At 40.4% G+C, this 18,791-nt stretch overlaps 1 protein-coding gene across 15 annotated transcripts in view; it reads left to right on the top strand.

The window, feature by feature from the left end:
- Positions 1–18,791, top strand: part of JMJD1C (jumonji domain containing 1C) — a 323,880-nt gene that overhangs the window by 127,897 nt on the left and 177,192 nt on the right. For 3 of the 15 annotated variants that reach the window (XM_051823261.2, XM_051823260.2, XM_070057723.1), the window contains exon 2: positions 455–504. The exons of 9 other annotated variants lie outside the window; for them this stretch is intronic. In XM_051823261.2, the coding sequence (XP_051679221.1) occupies positions 455–504 (50 nt within the window). The remainder of the gene's footprint in view (positions 1–454; positions 505–18,791) is intronic. 3 more of the 15 variants (XM_070057726.1, XM_051823262.2, XM_070057717.1) reach the window with 1 other exon arrangement.

Genomic DNA, 18,791 nt, shown 5'->3' with positions numbered 1-18,791 from the left:
GAGTGAACTAGCAGATGGAAGATTCATTTTCTTTTTCTCTGACTCTCCCTGTCGTTCAAAAAAATAAGTAAGTAAATCTTAGAAGAAGTTTATTGGTATTAAAAAAGTTTAGTGTCATTTGTAGTGAAATAAAATGGCTTTTGGTAAAACTTTTTTTTAATGCTTTCAAGTCATCCTGCAAATAGTAAGTTTTGGACTTGACAGAGTTTGTTTCTTTTTTGATTTTTTTCTTCTGTAAAACATTTTTTTCTCCACTTAGAAAAATAGTTCATTTGGAAAATTTCTTTTTTCCATGTTCTATACACATTGGAGATACGTATCTAATTCAGGCTGGTGATTATTTAGATCTTTAGACAAAAACTACTTTTAAACATGGCTAGGTGTTCTCTTACTGTCTTCTTACCTCATTTCAACTTCATTTACTTTTTAACTATGTTTCTTCTACCTTTTCCAGTTTTCTACTCAATTCTCCTTGGTGGAGAAGATGGATGCAAAGCAGGAGGTGTGAGTAGTTCTTTATTCTCTCTGCATCTGTTAATATTACATCATCTTTCTCATGTAATATTCTTGTTTCTTCTTAGTTCATTCTCTATTTATGTAGTTGAGAGGCCTGTTTTTTTTTTATTTATAAAATTTAGTTTATTCTGATATTCTTAGAGGATTTATAGTATAAGGTTTTGAACATTTTTATGTATATTTCCTTCTTTCTCTTATTTATGTCCTTTTAAAATCTGAAAGCAGAAAACTTGTAGCCCCCTTATTTTGTTCACTAATCCTCTTCATTTATTCAGTCTGCTGATAACTAAGTTCCTAATGTGTGCCAGGCTCTGCAGAATCAAATATTGATACTTTTACTATGAGAGTTCATACTTTTTTTTTTAAAGATTTATTTATTTATTTGAAAATCAGAGTTACAGCAGAGAGAGAGAGTCTTCCATCCGATGGTTCACTCCCCAAATGGTTCACTCTGGAGCTGTGCTGATCCAAAGCCAGGAGCCAGCAGCTTCCTCCAGATCTCCCACATGGGTGCAGGGACCCGAGGACTTGGGCCATCTATACTGCTTTCCCAGGCCGTAGCAGAGAGCTGGATCAGAAGAGGAGCAACTGGGACTAGAACTGGTGCCCATATGGGATACCGGTGTTTCAGGCCAGGGTGTTAACCCACTGTGCCACAGCACCGACCCCGAGAGTTCATTCTTTCAAGAGGAATATCTCCTCTCATTTGTGGTTAGAATTTACATTTAAATAATTAAGAGCTAAGTTTTGGCTTTTTGGTTTCTCATTGATATTGTTGGTAGTATTTCCTTTTGGAGATACATGTGGTATTAGTAGCATCAGGTTTGAGTTCTGGCCATGTGTTTATAATGCTGGATAAATCTCTTAGTCTTTCTGGGTCTTAAAATTTTCAGCTATAAAACATTTTTTTTAAGATTTGATTTACTTATTTGAGAGGTAGAATTACAGACAATGAGAGGGAGAGACAGAAAGGACTTCTATCTGCTGGTTTACTTCCTTAATGGCCACAATGTCCAGAGCTGTGCCCATCTGAAGCCAGGAGCTTCTTCTAGGTCTCAAACACGGGTGCAGAAGCCCAAGTGCTTGGGCCTTCTTCCACTGCTTTCCCAGGCCATAGCAGAGAGCTGGATTGGAAGAGGAGCAGCCAGTTCTAGAACAAGTGTCCATAGGGGATGCCAGTGCCACAGGCAGAGGATTAACCTGCATCACAGTGCCAGCCCCTATAAAATATTTAATAGGGTAGATGTTGTGGCACAGCAGATTAAACTGCTGCCTGCAGTGCTGGAATCCCTTATGGGTAGCTATTCAAGGTCCTGCCTGTTCCACTGCTGATCCAGCTCCATGATAACATGCCTAAGAAAGCAGCAGCAGATGAACCAAGTCCTTGAGGCCCCTACACTCACCTGGCAGACCCAGGTGGGATTCCCGGCTCCTGGCTTCAACCTGGCCCAGCCCTGACCATTGGTAACCTTTGGGGAGTGAACCAACAAATACAAGATTGGTTTTTCTCTCTCTCTCTTTCTCCCCACCCCATCTCTCCTTCTCTGTGTAACTCTGCCTTTGAAATAAATAAATCTTAAAAATAAACTCAGATCAGCAAAAAAAATTTACCCTCTACTTTATCAGATTGAACTGAGAATTGATATGCTAGAAAGGAAATGAGAGAATGTGCATCCATATTTTGTAAAGCTTGTTAAATACATGACGGTAGTACTTATTTTATAAGGATTATAAGAACTGTTTCATAATGATACTTAACTGTTGCAACTGGTAAATATCGAGGACTCTTACTTTTTGGAAGAAGTAAATCACATGGAGCCCAGTAGTATGTAAATTGAGGAGATAAAGCTGGGAGTATAGGGAGGCCAAGGCTCTAGAGTCCTAGGATATAGTACCTGAGAAGAACAAACTACCAAGAAAGAGAAAGATCTCCAGAGGGAGCTTCCTCTAGGCACTGATCTAAGGACTGACCTTCTCAGGTGGGGTAAGAAAATGGAAATTTCCAAAGATCACCAGAGTTTAGAATAGTTCCTGTTCTCTTAATAGAGTGACTACCTCAACATGATAGGACATTGAGAGAATACTAAGAAGGATTTGTGATTGGAAAAATTAGTCTTAGACTAAAATTTGTGTGCTCACACCTGAAACAAAACAAACAAAACCCTCAAAAACAAGATTCAAAAGGGCCAAACTGTTTTCAAGTAGCTGTGTCCCAGCAGAACTCAAGTTTTTATACACACAGACACACACACACACACATATGCAAGTTGAGACCTAAAAGAAGTGTTTAAAAATTAAAGGCAAATTGAAATTCTAGAGGTGAAAACTGTAGTGTGTAAAATAAAAAATATACTAGATGGGACTCAGAACACATAAGATTACTTAAGTTCCCCTCTTTCCCCTTACCTGCAATGGATATGTTCCAAGATTTCTTGTAGATGCCTGAAACCATGGATGCTCTAGAATCCTATATAGAAACACTCCAGTACCACATTGGTTGATCTGATAACCAGCATGGCTGCTAAGTGACAAATGGGTGGGTGGCCTACACAGCCTGCAATTGCTGGATGAAAGGATGAGTCACATCCTTTGTAGAACAGAGTGAGACAGTGCAAGACTTCATATTGTTACTCTGCATAGCATTTAATTTCAAATTTATGTATAATTTATTTCTGAAATTTTCCATTTAATATTTTCAGATTATAGTAACTCAGGTGACTGAAACCACAGAAAACAAAAGACAGATAAGTGTGGCTGCTGTATTTTGATTTAAATGAAGCATATTTAAAAATTTTTTAACGTGGCTACTGGAACATTTAAAATTACACAAATTGGGGCTGGCATTGTGGTGTGGTGGGTAAAGCTGCCACCTGCAGTGTTGGCACCCCATATGGGCACTGGTTCAAGTCCCTGCTGCTCAGTTCCGATCCAGTTCCCTGGTAATAGCCTGGGAAAAGCACTGGAAGATGCCCTTAGTAGTTACCAATGTCTTGCAGAGTTTCCCCAATGTTTTCCTCTTGTAATTTGATGGTATCAGGTTGTGGATTTAGATCCTTAATCCACTGTGAGTTGATTTTTTTGGTAAGGTATAAGGTAGGGTCTTTTTTCATACTTTTAGATGTTGAGATCCAATTTTCCCAGCACCATTTGTTAAAAAGATGTCATTTCTCCAGGGATTGATTTTAGCTCCTTTGTCAAAGATTATTTGGTTGTAGTTGCATGGATTGATTTCTGGGGCTTCTAGTCTGTTCTCTTGGTTTACATGTCTATTTTTGTGCCCGTACCAGGCTGTTTTGATTATGACTGCCATATAGTATGTCTTGAAATCTGGTATTAAGATGCCTCCAAGTTTTGTTTTTGTTGTTTAAGATTGCTTTATCTGTTCGGGGTCTTCTGTTTTCCATATAGATTTTAGCATCTTTTTTTCTAGATCTGAGAATAATACTGCTGGTATTTTGATTGGGATTGTATTGAATCCATAAATTGCTTTTAGTAGTATGACATTTTGGTGGTATTAATTCTTCCAATCCATGAACATGGAAGATTTTTTTCATTTTTTCAGGTCTTCATTTGTTTTCTCTCTTTAATGTTTTGTAGTTTACATTTTACACCTCCTTCAAATTTTAACTCCCTGGTTAAATTTATTCCAAGATATTTACTTTTTTTTTTATAGTTGTGAATGGGACTGATCTTACAAGTTCTTTTCTCAGCTGTGATATTGTCTGTGTATACAGAGGCTATTGATTTTTTTTTTTTTTTTTTTTAAGATTTGGTTATTTGAGAAGTAAAGCTACAGACAGAGAGAGGGAAAGACAGAGAGGAAAGCGTTCATCCTTTCTTTCGGTAACTCCCAAAAATGGCCACAATGGCCAGAGCTGAGCTGAGCAGATCCAAAGTCAGGGGCCAGGAGCTTCTTCTAGGTCTCCCACACGGGTGTAGGAGCCCAAGTACTTGGGTCATTTTCCACTGTTTTCCCAGCCCATCAGCAGAGAGCTGTATCAGAAGTGGAGCAGCCAGGACACAAACCAGCACCCATCTGGGATGCCGACGCCGCAGGTGGAGGCTTACCCTACTACGCCATAGCACCAGCCCCATGTATTGATTTTACATCCTGCAACTTTACCAAATACTCTTAAGAAATCCAATAGTCTCTAGCGGAGTCTTTAGGTTCCCCTATGTATAGAAACATGTCATCTGCAAGCAGAGATAATTTGACTTTGTCCTTTCTACTTTGTATCCCTTTGATTTCTTTTTTTCCCTAATGGCTCTGGCTAAAATTTCCAGAACCATATTGAATAGCAGTTGTGAAAGTTGGGCATCCTTGTCTGTTTCTGGATCTTAGAGAAAATGCTTCCAAATTTTCCCCATTCAATATGATTGATGCTGACTGCGGGTTTGTTGTATATTGCCTTGATTATGTTGAGGAATGTTCCTTCTGTAGCCAATTTGCTTAAAGTTTGATCATGAAAGGATATTGTATTTTATCAAATGCTTTCTCTGCAGCTATTGAGATAATCATACAGTTTTATTCTTAAGTTTATTAATGTGATGTGTCACATTTATTGATTTGCGAATGTTGAACCACCCCTGCATACCAAGGATAAATTCCACTTTGAGTGAATGATCTTTCTGATGTGTTGTTGGTTTTGATTAGCTAATATCTTTTTTTAAAGATTTGTTACAGTGAGAGGTAGAGATAGAGAGATAGAGAGGTGTAGAGAGAGAGAGAGAGAGAGGAGAGAGAGGTAGAGGTAGAGAGAGAGAGGAGAGAGAGAGATGTCTTCCATCCACTGGTTCACTCCCCAGATGGCCGCAAGGGCTGGAGATGCACAGATCAGAAGCCAGGAGCTTCTTCCGAGTCTCCCATGTGGGTGCAGGGGCCCAAGGATTTGGGCCTTCTACTACTTTTCCAGGCCATAGCAGAGAGTTGGATGGGAAGAGGGGCAGCCAGGACTAGAACCTGAGCCCATATGAGATGCTGGTGCTTCAGGCCAGGGCTTTAACCCACTGCGCCACAGCGCCGGCCCCTCGATTAGCTAATATTTTGTTGAGGATTTTTGTATCCATGTTCATCAGTGATAATGGTAAATAGTTCTCTTTCTATGTTGCATGTTTTTTCTGGTTTGAGAATTAAGCTGATGCTGGCTTCATAGAAGATGTTTGGGAAGATTCCCGCTCTCAGTTGTTTTGAATAGTTTCAGAAGGATTGGGATTAGTTCATCTTTAAAAAGTCTGGTAGATTTTTGCAGTGGGAGAGTGTTTATTACTGATTCGATCTCCATCTTGGTTATTTGTCTGTTTACATTTTCTGTGTTTTTGTGATTCAGTTTTGGTAGATTGTATGTCTTAAGAATCTTTCCATTTCTTGTAAATTTTCCAGTTTGTTGGTGTATAGCTATTTGTAGCTTCCCCCCTCCCCCTTTCTTTGGTTGGGCCAATGATGTATCAATTTTATTTATTTTTTCAAAATACCAGCTCTTCTCTTCACTAGTCTTTTATGTCAGTATTCTCTAATTTTAATTATTTCTTTCCTCCTACTAATTTGGGGTTTGGTTTGTTGTTTTTCTAGGTCCTTGAGATGCATTGATTGTGTATTTATTTGATGGCTTTCCATTTTCTTGATGTAGGCACTAATTGCTGTAAACTCCCCTTTTAATGCTTCTACTGATCCCATAAGCTTTGATACATTGCATTGTCATCTTCATTGGTTTCTAGGAATGTTTTGGTTTCCCTGTTCATGTCTTTTATGACCCACTGTTCATTCAGGAGCATGTTCTTTCGTCTCCATATGTTTTCATGTTTTCTAGAGAATCTTCAGCTTTTTTTTTTTTTTTTTTTTTTTTTTTTTTTTTTTTTTGACAGGCAGAGTGGAGAGTGAGAGAGAGAGACAGAGAAAAAGGTCTTCCTTTGCCGTTGGTTCACCCTCCAATGGCCGCCACGGCTGGCACGCTGTGGCCAGTGCACCGCGCTGATCCGAAGGCAGGAGCCAGGTACTTATCCTGGTCTCCCATGGGGTGCAGGGCCCAAGTACTTGGGCCATCCTCCACTGCCTTCCCGGGCCACAGAAGAGAGCTGGCCTGGAAGAGGGGCAACCGGGACAGAATCTGGCGACCCGATTGGGACTAGAACCTGGTGTGCTGGCGCCGCAAGGCGGAGGATTAGCCTATTGAGCCACGACGCTGGCCTAGAGATTCTTAAGTTGTTAATTTCCAGCTTTATTCCATTGTGGTCAGAAAAGATACATGATTTGATTTTCATTTTTTTTAAATTTGCTAATACTTGCTTTAAGTCTTTATGATGTAGAAGACATTCTAAAAGTCAAAATGTCTCCAACTAGAAATGATAAGTGAAGTGAGAAATTATGGGAAGGCAATAGACTTTTTTTAATGTGTCCTTTTATTGGGAGTATGGTGCTGAAACACTTTTATTCATATTGCCTTTTTTTTTTTTTTGGACAGTAAGAGAGAGAGACAGAGAGAAAGGTCTTCCTTTGCCGTTGGTTCACCCTCCAATGGCCGCCGCGGCTGGGGCGCTGCGGCCGGCGCATCACGCTGATCCGAAGGCAGGAGCCAGGTGCTTTTCCTGGTTTCCCATGGGGTGCAGGGCCCAAACACCTGGGCCATCCTCCACTGCCTTCCCGGGCCACAGCAGAGAGCTGGCCTGGAAGAGGGGCAACCGGGACAGAATGCGGTGCCCCGACCGGGACTAGAACCCGGTGTGCTGGCGCCACAAGGCGGAGGATTAGCCTAGTGAGCCACGGCGCTGGCCCATATTGCTTTGATTGCCCTTAGGTTATTACAAGAAGACTAATACTTTGGGATTTTTATTTTAATAAAAAGGAGCCAGTGCTATGGTGCAGCCCATTAAGCTGCCATCTGCAGTGCTGACATCCTATATGGTTTGAGTCCTGGCTGTTCTGTTTCTGTTCCTGCTCCCTGCTAATGTGCCTGGGAAAGCAGTAGAAGATGGCTTGAGTCCTTGGACCCCTGTACCCATGTGGGAGACCTGAAAGAAGCTCCTAGCTTCTGCCTGGCCTGACCTGGCCTGGCCCTTACTGTTGACACTCATTTGGGCAGTAAACCAGCAGATAGAAGATCTCTGTTTTCCTTCTCTCTCTGTGTGTGTGTATGTAATTCTGCCTTTCAAATGAATAACTTCTTTAAAAAAATTAAATAAGGGGGCCGGCACTGTGGCGCAGTAGGTTAATCCTCCTCTTGCAGTGCCGGCATCCCATATGGGTGCCAGTTCTAGTCCTGGCTGCTCTGCTAATCCAGCTCTCTCGTATGGCCTGGGAAAGCAGTGGAAGATGGCCCAGGTCCTTGGGCCCCTGCACCTGCATGGGAGATCAGGAGGAAGCACCTGGCTCCTGGCTTTGGATCAGTGCAGCTTCAGCCATTGTGGCCATTTGGGGAGTGAACCAACGGAAGGAAGACCTTTCTCTCTGACTCTCTCTCTCACTGTCCGTAACTCTCCCTCTCAAATAAATAAAATCTTAAAAAAAAAAAAATTAGGAATACTGACTCCATCAATCAGAAGGTATTAAACAAGTTTTTTGGAGCAGCCTACAAGATGCTTGTATCTTGGAGCGGTAGGTGTAACTCTACCTCTCAAATAAATAGAAAATCTGATCTGAAAAAAAATAAAAATAAAAATTTAAATAAAAAACTGAGGGTTCTATCTTAGGAAAGAAAAAGAACAAATTAAACAAATTGAGACAAAGGCAGGAAATGAAGACAAGAGTAGTTGTCAGTTAAATATAAAATAAAAGGGAAGAAGTGAACCAAACTAGTTTGAAGTAACAGTTTTCACCTATCAAGTAGTAACCTGCTTGGCTCCCCTTTTTTGCTCCAAGGGACAACCCACTGGTCTAATGAGCCTTTGGAGGAGCCCTTGCAGGATTTTTTTTACTGAAATGCAAAATGGTGTAATATTCTGCATTTGGGAGTTGTTAATATTAAATACAACTGTATCTTTTGATCTAGGGAATCTTACTGCAAGAAATATATCCCAAAAATAGAAATAAAAAATGACATATTTGTGAGGCTGTGTTCTTTGCAGCACCACTTCTCAGTGTAGGTCGAATACAAAATGGTTTGTGTGTCAAATGGGCAGTCACATAGGTGAAAAACAAAAACAAAGTGTCTTATGTGCCTTGATAATAATCATGCGTAACTTGTCAGTGTGGATAGGATCTGACTCAGTAGGTGATTTCATCATTAAACAGTATACTTAAGCCAAAACTGCTATGATGTCACCAGGTCATACATTCTCGGGACCATTGTCATGACTAGTATATGCAGTCTGTTGATAAAAACATTATGTGACTCATGAACATCACAAACTATTGAGTAAAAATAATACCAGTGGATAAAGTATGCTAGTTTTAACATGTGAATGTGTAGGTATGTGTTCATTTTACTTCTGCTTTTCAAAAACTTGGAATTAACAAACTAACCCTTGATAGGGTAGAAGGAGAAAAGTGATAGCTAAACTTCTCTGAACTTAATCTTGTTTTCTAGTTGTGGCTTTGAAATTACGTAAATGTTTTATGTAATTCTGAAATCTAAAATGGATTATTTTCATTAACCTCTCTTCTCCTATCTTAACATTTAAAGTAAATTGAAACAAAGAAGCCTAAGTAGCATAATCATAGGACTATTTTAAGTAACTTTAAAACAGAAATTTGGGCTAGCATTATGATGTATGGGATTGGGCTGCTGCCCAGTGTGGTGCTGGCATCCCATATAGGTGTAGGTTCATGTCCCAACTGCTCAATTTCCTTATTTTATTTTTTAAAGATTTATTTATTTGAAAAGCAGCGTTGCAGAGAGGTAGAAGCAGAGAGAGAGTAAGAAAGAGGTCTTCCATCTCCTGGTTCACTCTCCAGATGGCCACAACAGCTGGAGCTGGGCCAATCTGAAGTCAGGTGCCAGGAACTTCTTCCTTGTCTCCCATGCAGGTTCAGGGGCCCAAGGACTTGGGCCATCTTCTCCTGCTTTCCCAGGCCATAGCAGAGAGCTGAATCAGAAGTACAGCAGCTGGGACTTGAACTGGAGCCTGTATGGGATGCCAGCACTGCAGACAGCAGCTTTACTTGCTACTCCGTAGTGCTACTGTGCCCCTACCCCTCATCCCCCCACACCCTGCTGCTCCACTTCTGATCCAGCTCCCTGCTGCTGCCCCTGGGAGGGCAGCTGGGGGTGGCCTAAGAGCTTGGGTGCCTGCACCCACTTGGGAGACCCAGAAGAAGCTCCTGGCTTCTGACTTTGGCCTAGCACAAGCCCTGACTGTTGTGGGCATTTGGGGGGTAAGCCAGCAGATGGAAGATTCCTCCCACCACCACCATCCTTCTCTCTATCCCCCCTTCCCTTCTCCTCTTTTCTGTGACTCTCCCTGTCAAATAAATAAATAATTTTTTTAGAAGTATAGGAATTTAATTGTGTACGCTTTAGGGGATTATTCCCTGAGGACAAAGAATGGAACAAAAACCTTAAATGGTTTTCAGTAATCATAATCTTGGTGTGACAAAGCAAATGAATTTAATTTTGTTGGTATCATTGTATAACAATTTTCAGTATGAGAGAAATGATACAGAAATAAAATATCAATGAAATTGAAAGTTGCATAGAATTTTATTTAAGTATTGGTATATATGGCCGGCGCCGCGGCTCACTAGGCTAATCCTCCGCCTAGCGGCGCCGGCACACCGGGTTCTAGTCCCGGTCGGGGCGCCGGATTCTGTCCCGGTTGCCCCTCTTCCAGGCCAGCCCTCTGCTGTGGCCAGGGAGTGCAGTGGAGGATGGCCCAGGTGCTTGGGCCCTGCACCCCATGGGAGACCAGGAAAAGCACCTGGCTCCTGGCTCCTGCCATCGGATCAGCGCGGTGCGCCGGCCGCGGCGGCCATTGGAGGGTGAACCAACGGCAAAGGAAGACCTTTCTGTCTCTCTCTCTCACTGTCCACTCTGCCTGTCAAAATAAAATTAAAAAAAAAAAAAAAAGTATTGGTATATAAAGTCAGGCTAACTCTAATGACCAACTATAAAAATGTCTAGAAAAAGTTACCAGCTCAAGAGTAATATCACTCCAAGCATTCAGATTGTTGTCTCCGAATGCTGTTTCCCACCAAAAAGTACCACAGTTCCTTAGATGTATGTAAGCAGGAAATGGATAAGGTAATCGAGGGATGTTTTATTATTCCTGAAGCAAGGAAGATATTAAATGATTACTCAAATCTTGTCTGAAGAACTTTCTCACTAGCCAAATACTGGAAAAATTGCCAGTAATTAGGATAATAATGGCAATGATTTGAAACATACCATGTTTAAATTCGGAGAGTTTATAATGATTCCAAAAAGGCACTCATTGTGACCATTCTGGGAAGTTAGCATACCAATTCATTATCTCTAAAACTCAGAATCAAACAAGTTACTTGCCTTTCCTAAAGAAGCACTGTCATTGAAATCAAAGATTTGATGAGAGGAGTTTTCACTTAATAGACTTATTCCAGACAGTAGATGATAAAGAATTGTATAACAAGAATCTCACTATTTTGCAGCTCTCAGTGAAATACTTGATTTAGATAGTAATCCTTAACTGCTGTTACCACACAAAGATATGCACATACAATACATTAATGTCTCTTTAATAAGGAACACAGTGTTATTTAAGTGGTAGCCTCCTCTGTTAGTCCTGAATTTGATTAAGACTAGATTCAATAAACCATTACAGGAAATACAAATTCAAGGGACTGTGTTTTAAAATGACATAGGGGAATAGCTAACAAATGGATAGTTGAAGGATAATTGAAGGCTGGATAAGACGGATGACTTAATTTCATTTTTAAAAAATTTGTAAACAGAATCAAGAAGGTAGAAAGTACAAATAAAAACAGATTTAAAAGTCATGAGAACCACTTGCAATATGTAGAGTTTATTTGGGTCTTAATTTGAAAAACACACACACACACCTGTAATACCCAACCTAGACACTTGAATGTTGGCAGAAAATGGTATTAGAGAACTTTTTTTTTAAAGGCCATGAGTTGAAAAATCTTGAAATTGGATGATGAGTTTATAGGAGTCTATTATGTTTTTGTCTCTATAGTGAAAATTTGAAAAAAGGTAGATATTTTCAAAATATCTTTTAAATGTTTAAAATCGGCCAGTAATCTAGCATACTGAATAGCTGAAGAATTATTGATGGTTTTAAATATTTTTTAGTTTTCAGTCTTCTAGTGAAGAGCCATAATAGCTATTTTCATTTGAAGACTATGCTATTTCTTAAATTCAAGCATTGTAGGTAAACTCATGAGAATAAAGAAATAAAGAAAAATCTCAATAGAGTTTGATAATAGGGAAAATTAATTCTATGAATTTGATTTTTGAAATGGAATGTTCCTGAAAAAAAAAAAAGCATGTACATTTATGTAGAATTTTTAAAAAATCTTCAAATGAAAATTTCTATTAAACTGACATAGTATGTATGCCAGTTATTTTCTGATGTTTACTGACCTCTTGAAAGTCCATAGGTGTATCATAAGATATACCTAGTACTGTGTTCCAGTGCCCCCTTGTGCCTATTGTGAAATGGCATAATTAGTTTCTGTTCTCTAAAAAGTGATACAGCCTAAGGTTTTCCTGGGAACATTTTTGCACTTGTAACTAGGTTCCATTTCTTTTTTTTTTTTTTTTAATTTTTTTTTTAAATTTTTTTTTTATTTTTGACAGGCAGAGTGGACAGTGAGAGAGAGAGACAGAGAGAGAAAGGTCTTCCTTTGCCGTTGGTTCACCCTCCAATGGCCGCCGCTGCAGCCGGCGCACCGCGCTGATCCGATGGCAGGAGCCAGGATCCAGGTGCTTTTCCTGGTCTCCCATGGGGTGCAGGGCCCAAGCACCTGGGCCATCCTCCACTGCACTCCCTGGCCATAGCAGAGAGCTGGCCTGGAAGAGGGGCAACCGGGACAGAATCCGGCGCCCCAACCGGGACTAGAACCCGGTGTGCTGGCGCCGCAAGGTGGAGGATTAGCCTGTTGAGCCACGGCGCCGGCTTGTTTCCATTTCTTAAACCTCCTGGGACCATGTTGTTTTAAGGCGTTCAGTAATGCTTTCTCTTTACACCAAATTTTCTCTCTTGTTGTGTGTGTGTGTCTGTGTGTGTTAGAACATACAGGTGCAGATATGTTTTTAATCTCAGATGTGGGCATTTCCATAGCTTTATCAGTGCCACCTCTACTGCTATATTTGTGTTTGCAAAGCAGAAAAGGAGGAAGGGTAGAGGTGAACTAATAGTGTTCTTCCTTCTCTCTCAAGAAAATAGAATCCTTGGATCAGTTTTTACCATGACACATGGTGTAATTGGAATATTTTTCATGTATCTTTTCAGTTACATTCTCTATGATACATTTTGTTTGCTTTTAGAATTAAATTTATTTTAGTGAATAACTGAGATAAGACAGAATTCATAATATAGACCAGTTCAGTCATTCCCCTACAAAATTTTATTTTGCTTCCCACTGTACCCTTATATTAAACCATTAAGCACTCTTCCCCCTCCTAATCCGGGATAACAGGGCAATGAAGTATCTAGTCTCAGTCCTTTTTATTTTGTCTTTTCCTAAATGTCATATGAATAAAAGCACACACTACGTAGCTATTTGAGTCAGACTTCTTTCAGTTATTCTAAACCTTTGAAGTATGTATTGTTGGGCATATCAGTAGTTTGTTCTTGGTTTATGAGAAATAAATGGTCTATTATATGGATCTATTATAGTTTATCTGTTCTTCCATTGGGAGATACTTGGTTTCTTTTTAGCCTATGTTGGTTAAAACTGCCACAGACAAGTCCGTCCATATTGTTGTGTAGATGCAGGTTTTCCTTGCATGCAGGTGAATACTTAGATGTGGAGTTGCTGGGAGGTGGTAATTAGATATTTTACTTTGGAATAAACTTCTGGGATGCGTATGTATAGAGGGTAAAGTTGCTTTCTGCCATGCTGGCATCCCATATGGGCACTGGTTCCTGTCCTAGCTGCTTTGCTTCTGGTCCACCTCCCTGTGGTGGGGAAAAAGCAGAAGATGGTTCCTGCTACTAAGGCCTCTGCTTCCCATGGGAAGCAACTCCTGGCTCCTGGCTTGGGATTTGCCCAGCCATGGCCATCTTGGGAGTGAACCAGAGGATGGAAGATCTTTCTTTCTGTGTTGTCTGTCTGTCTCTCTCTGTAACTCAGATAAATAAATAACTCTTTTAAAAAGCTGCCAAATTTGTCTTAAGTGGTTTACTTATTTACATTCCCTTGGTTTAGTTTTGCATCCTTCCCACTTTTGGTTTAGTCAATTTTAAAAATTTTAGTCATTCTAATGTATGTGTAGTGGTACCATTGTGGTTTTCTGTTTGCATTTCTCTAGTTATTAATGATTTTAAACATGAATTTTAATGTGCTTGTCTTGCTGTTGCACATATATATGTATTTTAAAGATTTCTATTTATTTATTTGAGAGGTAGAGTTACAGACAGTGAGAGGGAGAGAAAGAAAGGTCTTCCTTTCACTGGTTCACTCTGCAAATGACCGCAACGGCCAGAGCTGCGCTGATAGGAAGCCAGGAGCCAGGAGCTTCTTCCAGGTCTCTTATGTGGGTGTAGGGGCCCAAGGACTTGGACCATCTTCTACTGCTTCCCCGGGACATAGCAGAGAGCTGGATTGGAAAAGGAGCAGCTGGGACTAGAACCAGTAACCCATATGGGATGCCAGCACTGCAGGTGGAGGATTGACCTGTGCCATGGTGCTGGCCCCTGCATATATTCTTTATTGAAGTGCCTGGTCACAGCTTTTGTCCATAATTTTAAAAGGAAGTTCTGAGTTTTTTTTTTTTTTTTTTTTTTAAGATTATTTATTTGAGAGCCGGCGCTGTGGCTCAATAGGCTAATCCTCCACCTTGCGGCGCCGGCACACCAGGTTCTAGTCCCGGTCGGGGCGCCGGATTCTGTCCCGGTTGCCCCTCTTCCAGGCCAGCTCTCTGCTATGGCCAGGGAGTGCAGTGGAGGATGGCCCAGGTGCTTGGGCCCTGCACCCCATGGGAGACCAGGAAAAGCACCTGGATCCTGGCTCCTGCCATCGGATCAGCGCGGTGCGCCGGCTGCAGCGGCGGCCATTGGAGGGTGAACCAACGGCAAAGGAAGACCTTTCTCTCTGTCTCTCTCTCTCACTGTCCACTCTGCCTGTCAAAAAAGAAAAAAAAAAAAGATTATTTATTTGAGAGGCAGTGTTAACAGACAGAGAGAGGGAGAGACAGAACGAAGTCTTCTATCCACTGGTTCACTCTCCAAATGGCTGCAGTGGCCAGAGCTGGGCTGATCCAAAGCCAGGAGCCAGGAGCTACTTCCAGGTCCCACAGTGATGCAGGAGCCCAAAACATTGGGCCATTTTGCACTGCTTTCCCAGGCCATAGCAGAGAGCTGGATTGGAAGAGGAGCAGTCAAGACTCAAACTGGCACCCATATGGGATGCCGGTGCCACAGGTGGAGGCCTTGCCGACTATACCACAGTACTGTCCCCATTAATTTTTTATGCTGTTTTTAAAGATTATTAATATACTGTGGATAGAAGTCTTTTGTAAAATACATAATTTGTAAGTATTTCCTTCTAGTCCATGGCTTGTCTTCATTTTATTAACATTGCCTTTGACAGAATAAAAACTTATATTTGGTGATGTAACACATTTTTTTTCTTTTATAGTTTGCTTTTGATATTTCTGAGATGATATCAAAACTAAGTTAAGTTCACAAAGATTTTTTTTTTTTTTAATTTTTTGACAGAGTGGACAGTGAGAGAGACAGAGAGAAAGGCCTTCCTTTGCCGTTGGTTAACCCTCCAATGGACGCCACGGCCGGCCGCACTGATCCGATGGCAGGAGCCAGGTGCTTCTCCTGGTCTCCCATGGGGTGCAGGGCCCAAGGACTTGGGCCATCCTCCACTGCACTCCCTGGCCACAGCAGAGAGCTGGCCTGGAAGAGGGGCAACCGGGACAGAATCCGGCGCCCCTACAGGGACTAGAACCCGGTGTGCTGGCGCCGCAAGGCGGAGGATTAGCCTAGTGAGCTGCGGCACCGGCCAGATTTTGTTTTCATCAAGAAATTTTACCTTATACATTTAAGTCTGATTTTATTTAGGTCTAACATTATATATTATGTGAAGATTATATGGCTGTTCCCTTTTTTGCCTGTGGGTGTCCAGTTACACTAAACTTCATTTTTTAAAAACACTGCCCATTCTCCTGGGAATTGCTTTTGTATATTTAAGGTCTACTTTTTCTGTTAACACCCAGTTCTCTATGTTACCAGCTATATGTGGTCTGGCCTTTATTCTCTTACTGATGTGTATGTGATTATTTTTGGCAATATCATAATCTCTGAGTACTACACATTTACATTGAGTCTTTCAGTATGGTGTGAGTCATCAGCTGTTTTCTTTTTCATAATTGTTTTGGCTATTCATTCAGTTTCTTTTCTTCTGTCCATGTAAATTTTACAGTCTACAAAATTTCCTGCTGGGATTTTGGAATGAAATTGAATCTAAAAATCAGTTTAGGGAAGAATTTATTTCTTAATAATTTTGAATCTTTCAGTTCCTGAATTTGGCATATCCACTTATTTAAGCTTTTAATTTCTTTTCAGTGTTTTATAGTATTCACTATATGTATCCTAAATATATTTTTTTAGATTTCTCCTTTGTGTTCTTAGAGTATTGCTTGGGGCCTACATTATATTGCAGTCAGCTAGGCTGTTATCTGCAAACCAGGGGTCCCCTGGTGGGGAGTACTGGTTGCTCCATTTCCCATTTATCTCTCTGCTAATCTGTCTGGTGAGGCAGCAGAAGCTGGACTCCTGCCATGAATGTGGGAGACCTGCATAAGGCTCCACTTTCCTGGCTTTGGCCTTTACAAGCCTCTGCTGTTGAATCCATTTGGGGGATGAACCAGCAAATGCAAGAGCTTACTCTCACTCACTCTACCTTTCAAATAAAATGAATAAATCTTTAAGAAAAAAAATTGCTTACTGTTTGAACTAGAACCTGTACTATGTAAGTTTATACAAGGATACTTCAAAAAGTTTTTGGAAAAAATGTAATTGAAAGGTAAGTTTATTTTGGTGCCAAAAGATTTGAAATTCATGCATAGTTGTTTAATAATATGCTTTTTCCTTTAAGTGTTTGAATACCCCTTGTATGCATGGATTTCAATTTTTTTAAAAGATTTATTTATTTATTTGAAAGTCAGAGAGGGAGGGAAGGAGGGATGGATGTCTTCTATCTGCTGGTTCACTCCCCAGTTGGCCACAATGGCTAGAGCTACACCAATCTGGAGCCTGGAGCTTCTTCCAGATCTCCCACATGGGTGCAGGGGTCCAAGGACTTGGGTCATCTTCTCCTGCTTTCCCAGGCCGTAGCAGAGAGCTGGATTGGAAGTAGAGCAGCAGGGACTCAAACCGGCACCCATATGGGATGCCAGCATTGCAGGTGGTGGCTTTGCTTGCTATGCCATGGTGCCGGCCCCTGAAATTTTTTTCTACAAAAGTAAACTGTAATCTTCCTATAATCTCTTAATCAGATAATTTTCATTATTGCTTTTCTACATAAACAATCATATTTCAGGCAGCTTTTTTTCTCCCTAATCTGTATATCTTTTATTTCTTTTTCTTTTATTTATTAGCTAGGATTTCTAGTATAGCTTTCAACAGTGGTGACTAGAAGAAACTTATTTATGACCTTAAAGGTAAAGACTCTAGTTACTTATCGCTCAGTAAGATGTTAGCTACTGGCTCTTTGTAGATATTCTTTATCAAATCGAGAATGTCTCCTGTATTCCAAGTTTGCTGAGAGTGTTTTTTAAAATCTGAATGGATTTTGTCAAATGCTTTTTTTGCATTTATTGATTTTGATCATATGATTTTCATTTAGCATACTAGCTGATATATTGTATTCATTGGTTGGTTTATATCTGTGGTAAATCCCAGTTGATTTTGTTCTAAAATTTTTTTGATAGATACATTAGATTTTAATTAGTTAGAATAGTTGATATTTTGTTGAAGATTTGTTCATTTATGGGCATGAGAGATATCCATGATCTATAGTTTTCCTTTGTTAGATTGTCTTTGTCTAGTATGAATATAATGCTAACATCATAAAAATGAGTTAGAAGGTACTACTTTTCCATCTGTTTTGTAGAAGTAATTATAGAGAATGGCTACCATTTTTTTCTTTAAATATTTGTCATAATATACCACTGGGACTTCTGGGTGCCATTCTTGATAAAGCTGAATATTGTTTCTTTACGATTTATATGTGACTTTTCTAGGATATATTTTGCAAAAATACTGTTTTTTAAATGATTTTCATATTGTTTTTGTATAGCATTATTTCATCATTCTCAGAAGTATAATCTTTTATCATTGTATGTGGTGTAGAAGAAGATGAAAGTGAAAAAAGCTTAGGGTCTGGATTCATTACCTGTAGCTTTACCATCCTTCTACCTTTCACTTGAGATTTAATTCAGAGGAAGTGTAATTATAGCCATCAGGATTTAGGAGTGAGGAGCCTGCCTTGTGGTGCAGCTGGTTAAGCTGCTGCATGTGATCCTGGCATCCAGTGCCAAGTCCTGGCTGCTCTGCTTCCATCCAGCTTGCTGCTAATGTGCCTGGAGAATTGCACATGAAGGTCCAAGTCCTTGGATCCCTGCTACCCACACGGGAGACATGGATGGAATCATGCTCTTGTCTTCAACCTTGCCCAGCCCTGACTGTTAACAGGCATTTAGGAAGTGAACCAACAGATAGAAGCTTTCTCGCTGGCTCTCACTGCCTTTCAAATAAATAAATCTTAAAATAAAGAAAACACATTCAGTGATTATATTCCCAGATGTTGGAATTTTATTGAATATCCAGATGATGGTTACACTGTTATGAGTGATGATCAGTTTCTTAAACTAACCTGTATATCCAAACTGTAGTTCTACAAATACCTAGTGGTATTGATAAGGTAATTTTTTTTAAAAGAGATTTATTTATTTTACTTGAAAGTCAGAGTTACACAGAAAGGAGAAGCAGAGAGAGAGAGGTCTTCCATCTGCTGGTTCACCCCCAACTGGCCACAACGGCCAGAGCTGTGCCAATCCAAAGCCAAGTGCCAGGAGCTTCTTCTGGGTCTCCCACGTGGGTGCAGGTGCCCAAGGACGGGGGCCATTTTCTGCTGCTTCCCCCGGTCATAACAGAGAACTGGATAGGAA

The sequence above is a fragment of the Oryctolagus cuniculus genome, chromosome 15, assembly GCF_964237555.1.
Source record: "Oryctolagus cuniculus chromosome 15, mOryCun1.1, whole genome shotgun sequence".
Taxonomy (NCBI): domain Eukaryota; kingdom Metazoa; phylum Chordata; class Mammalia; order Lagomorpha; family Leporidae; genus Oryctolagus; species Oryctolagus cuniculus.
This window is presented reverse-complemented; position numbering and strand designations above follow the sequence as displayed.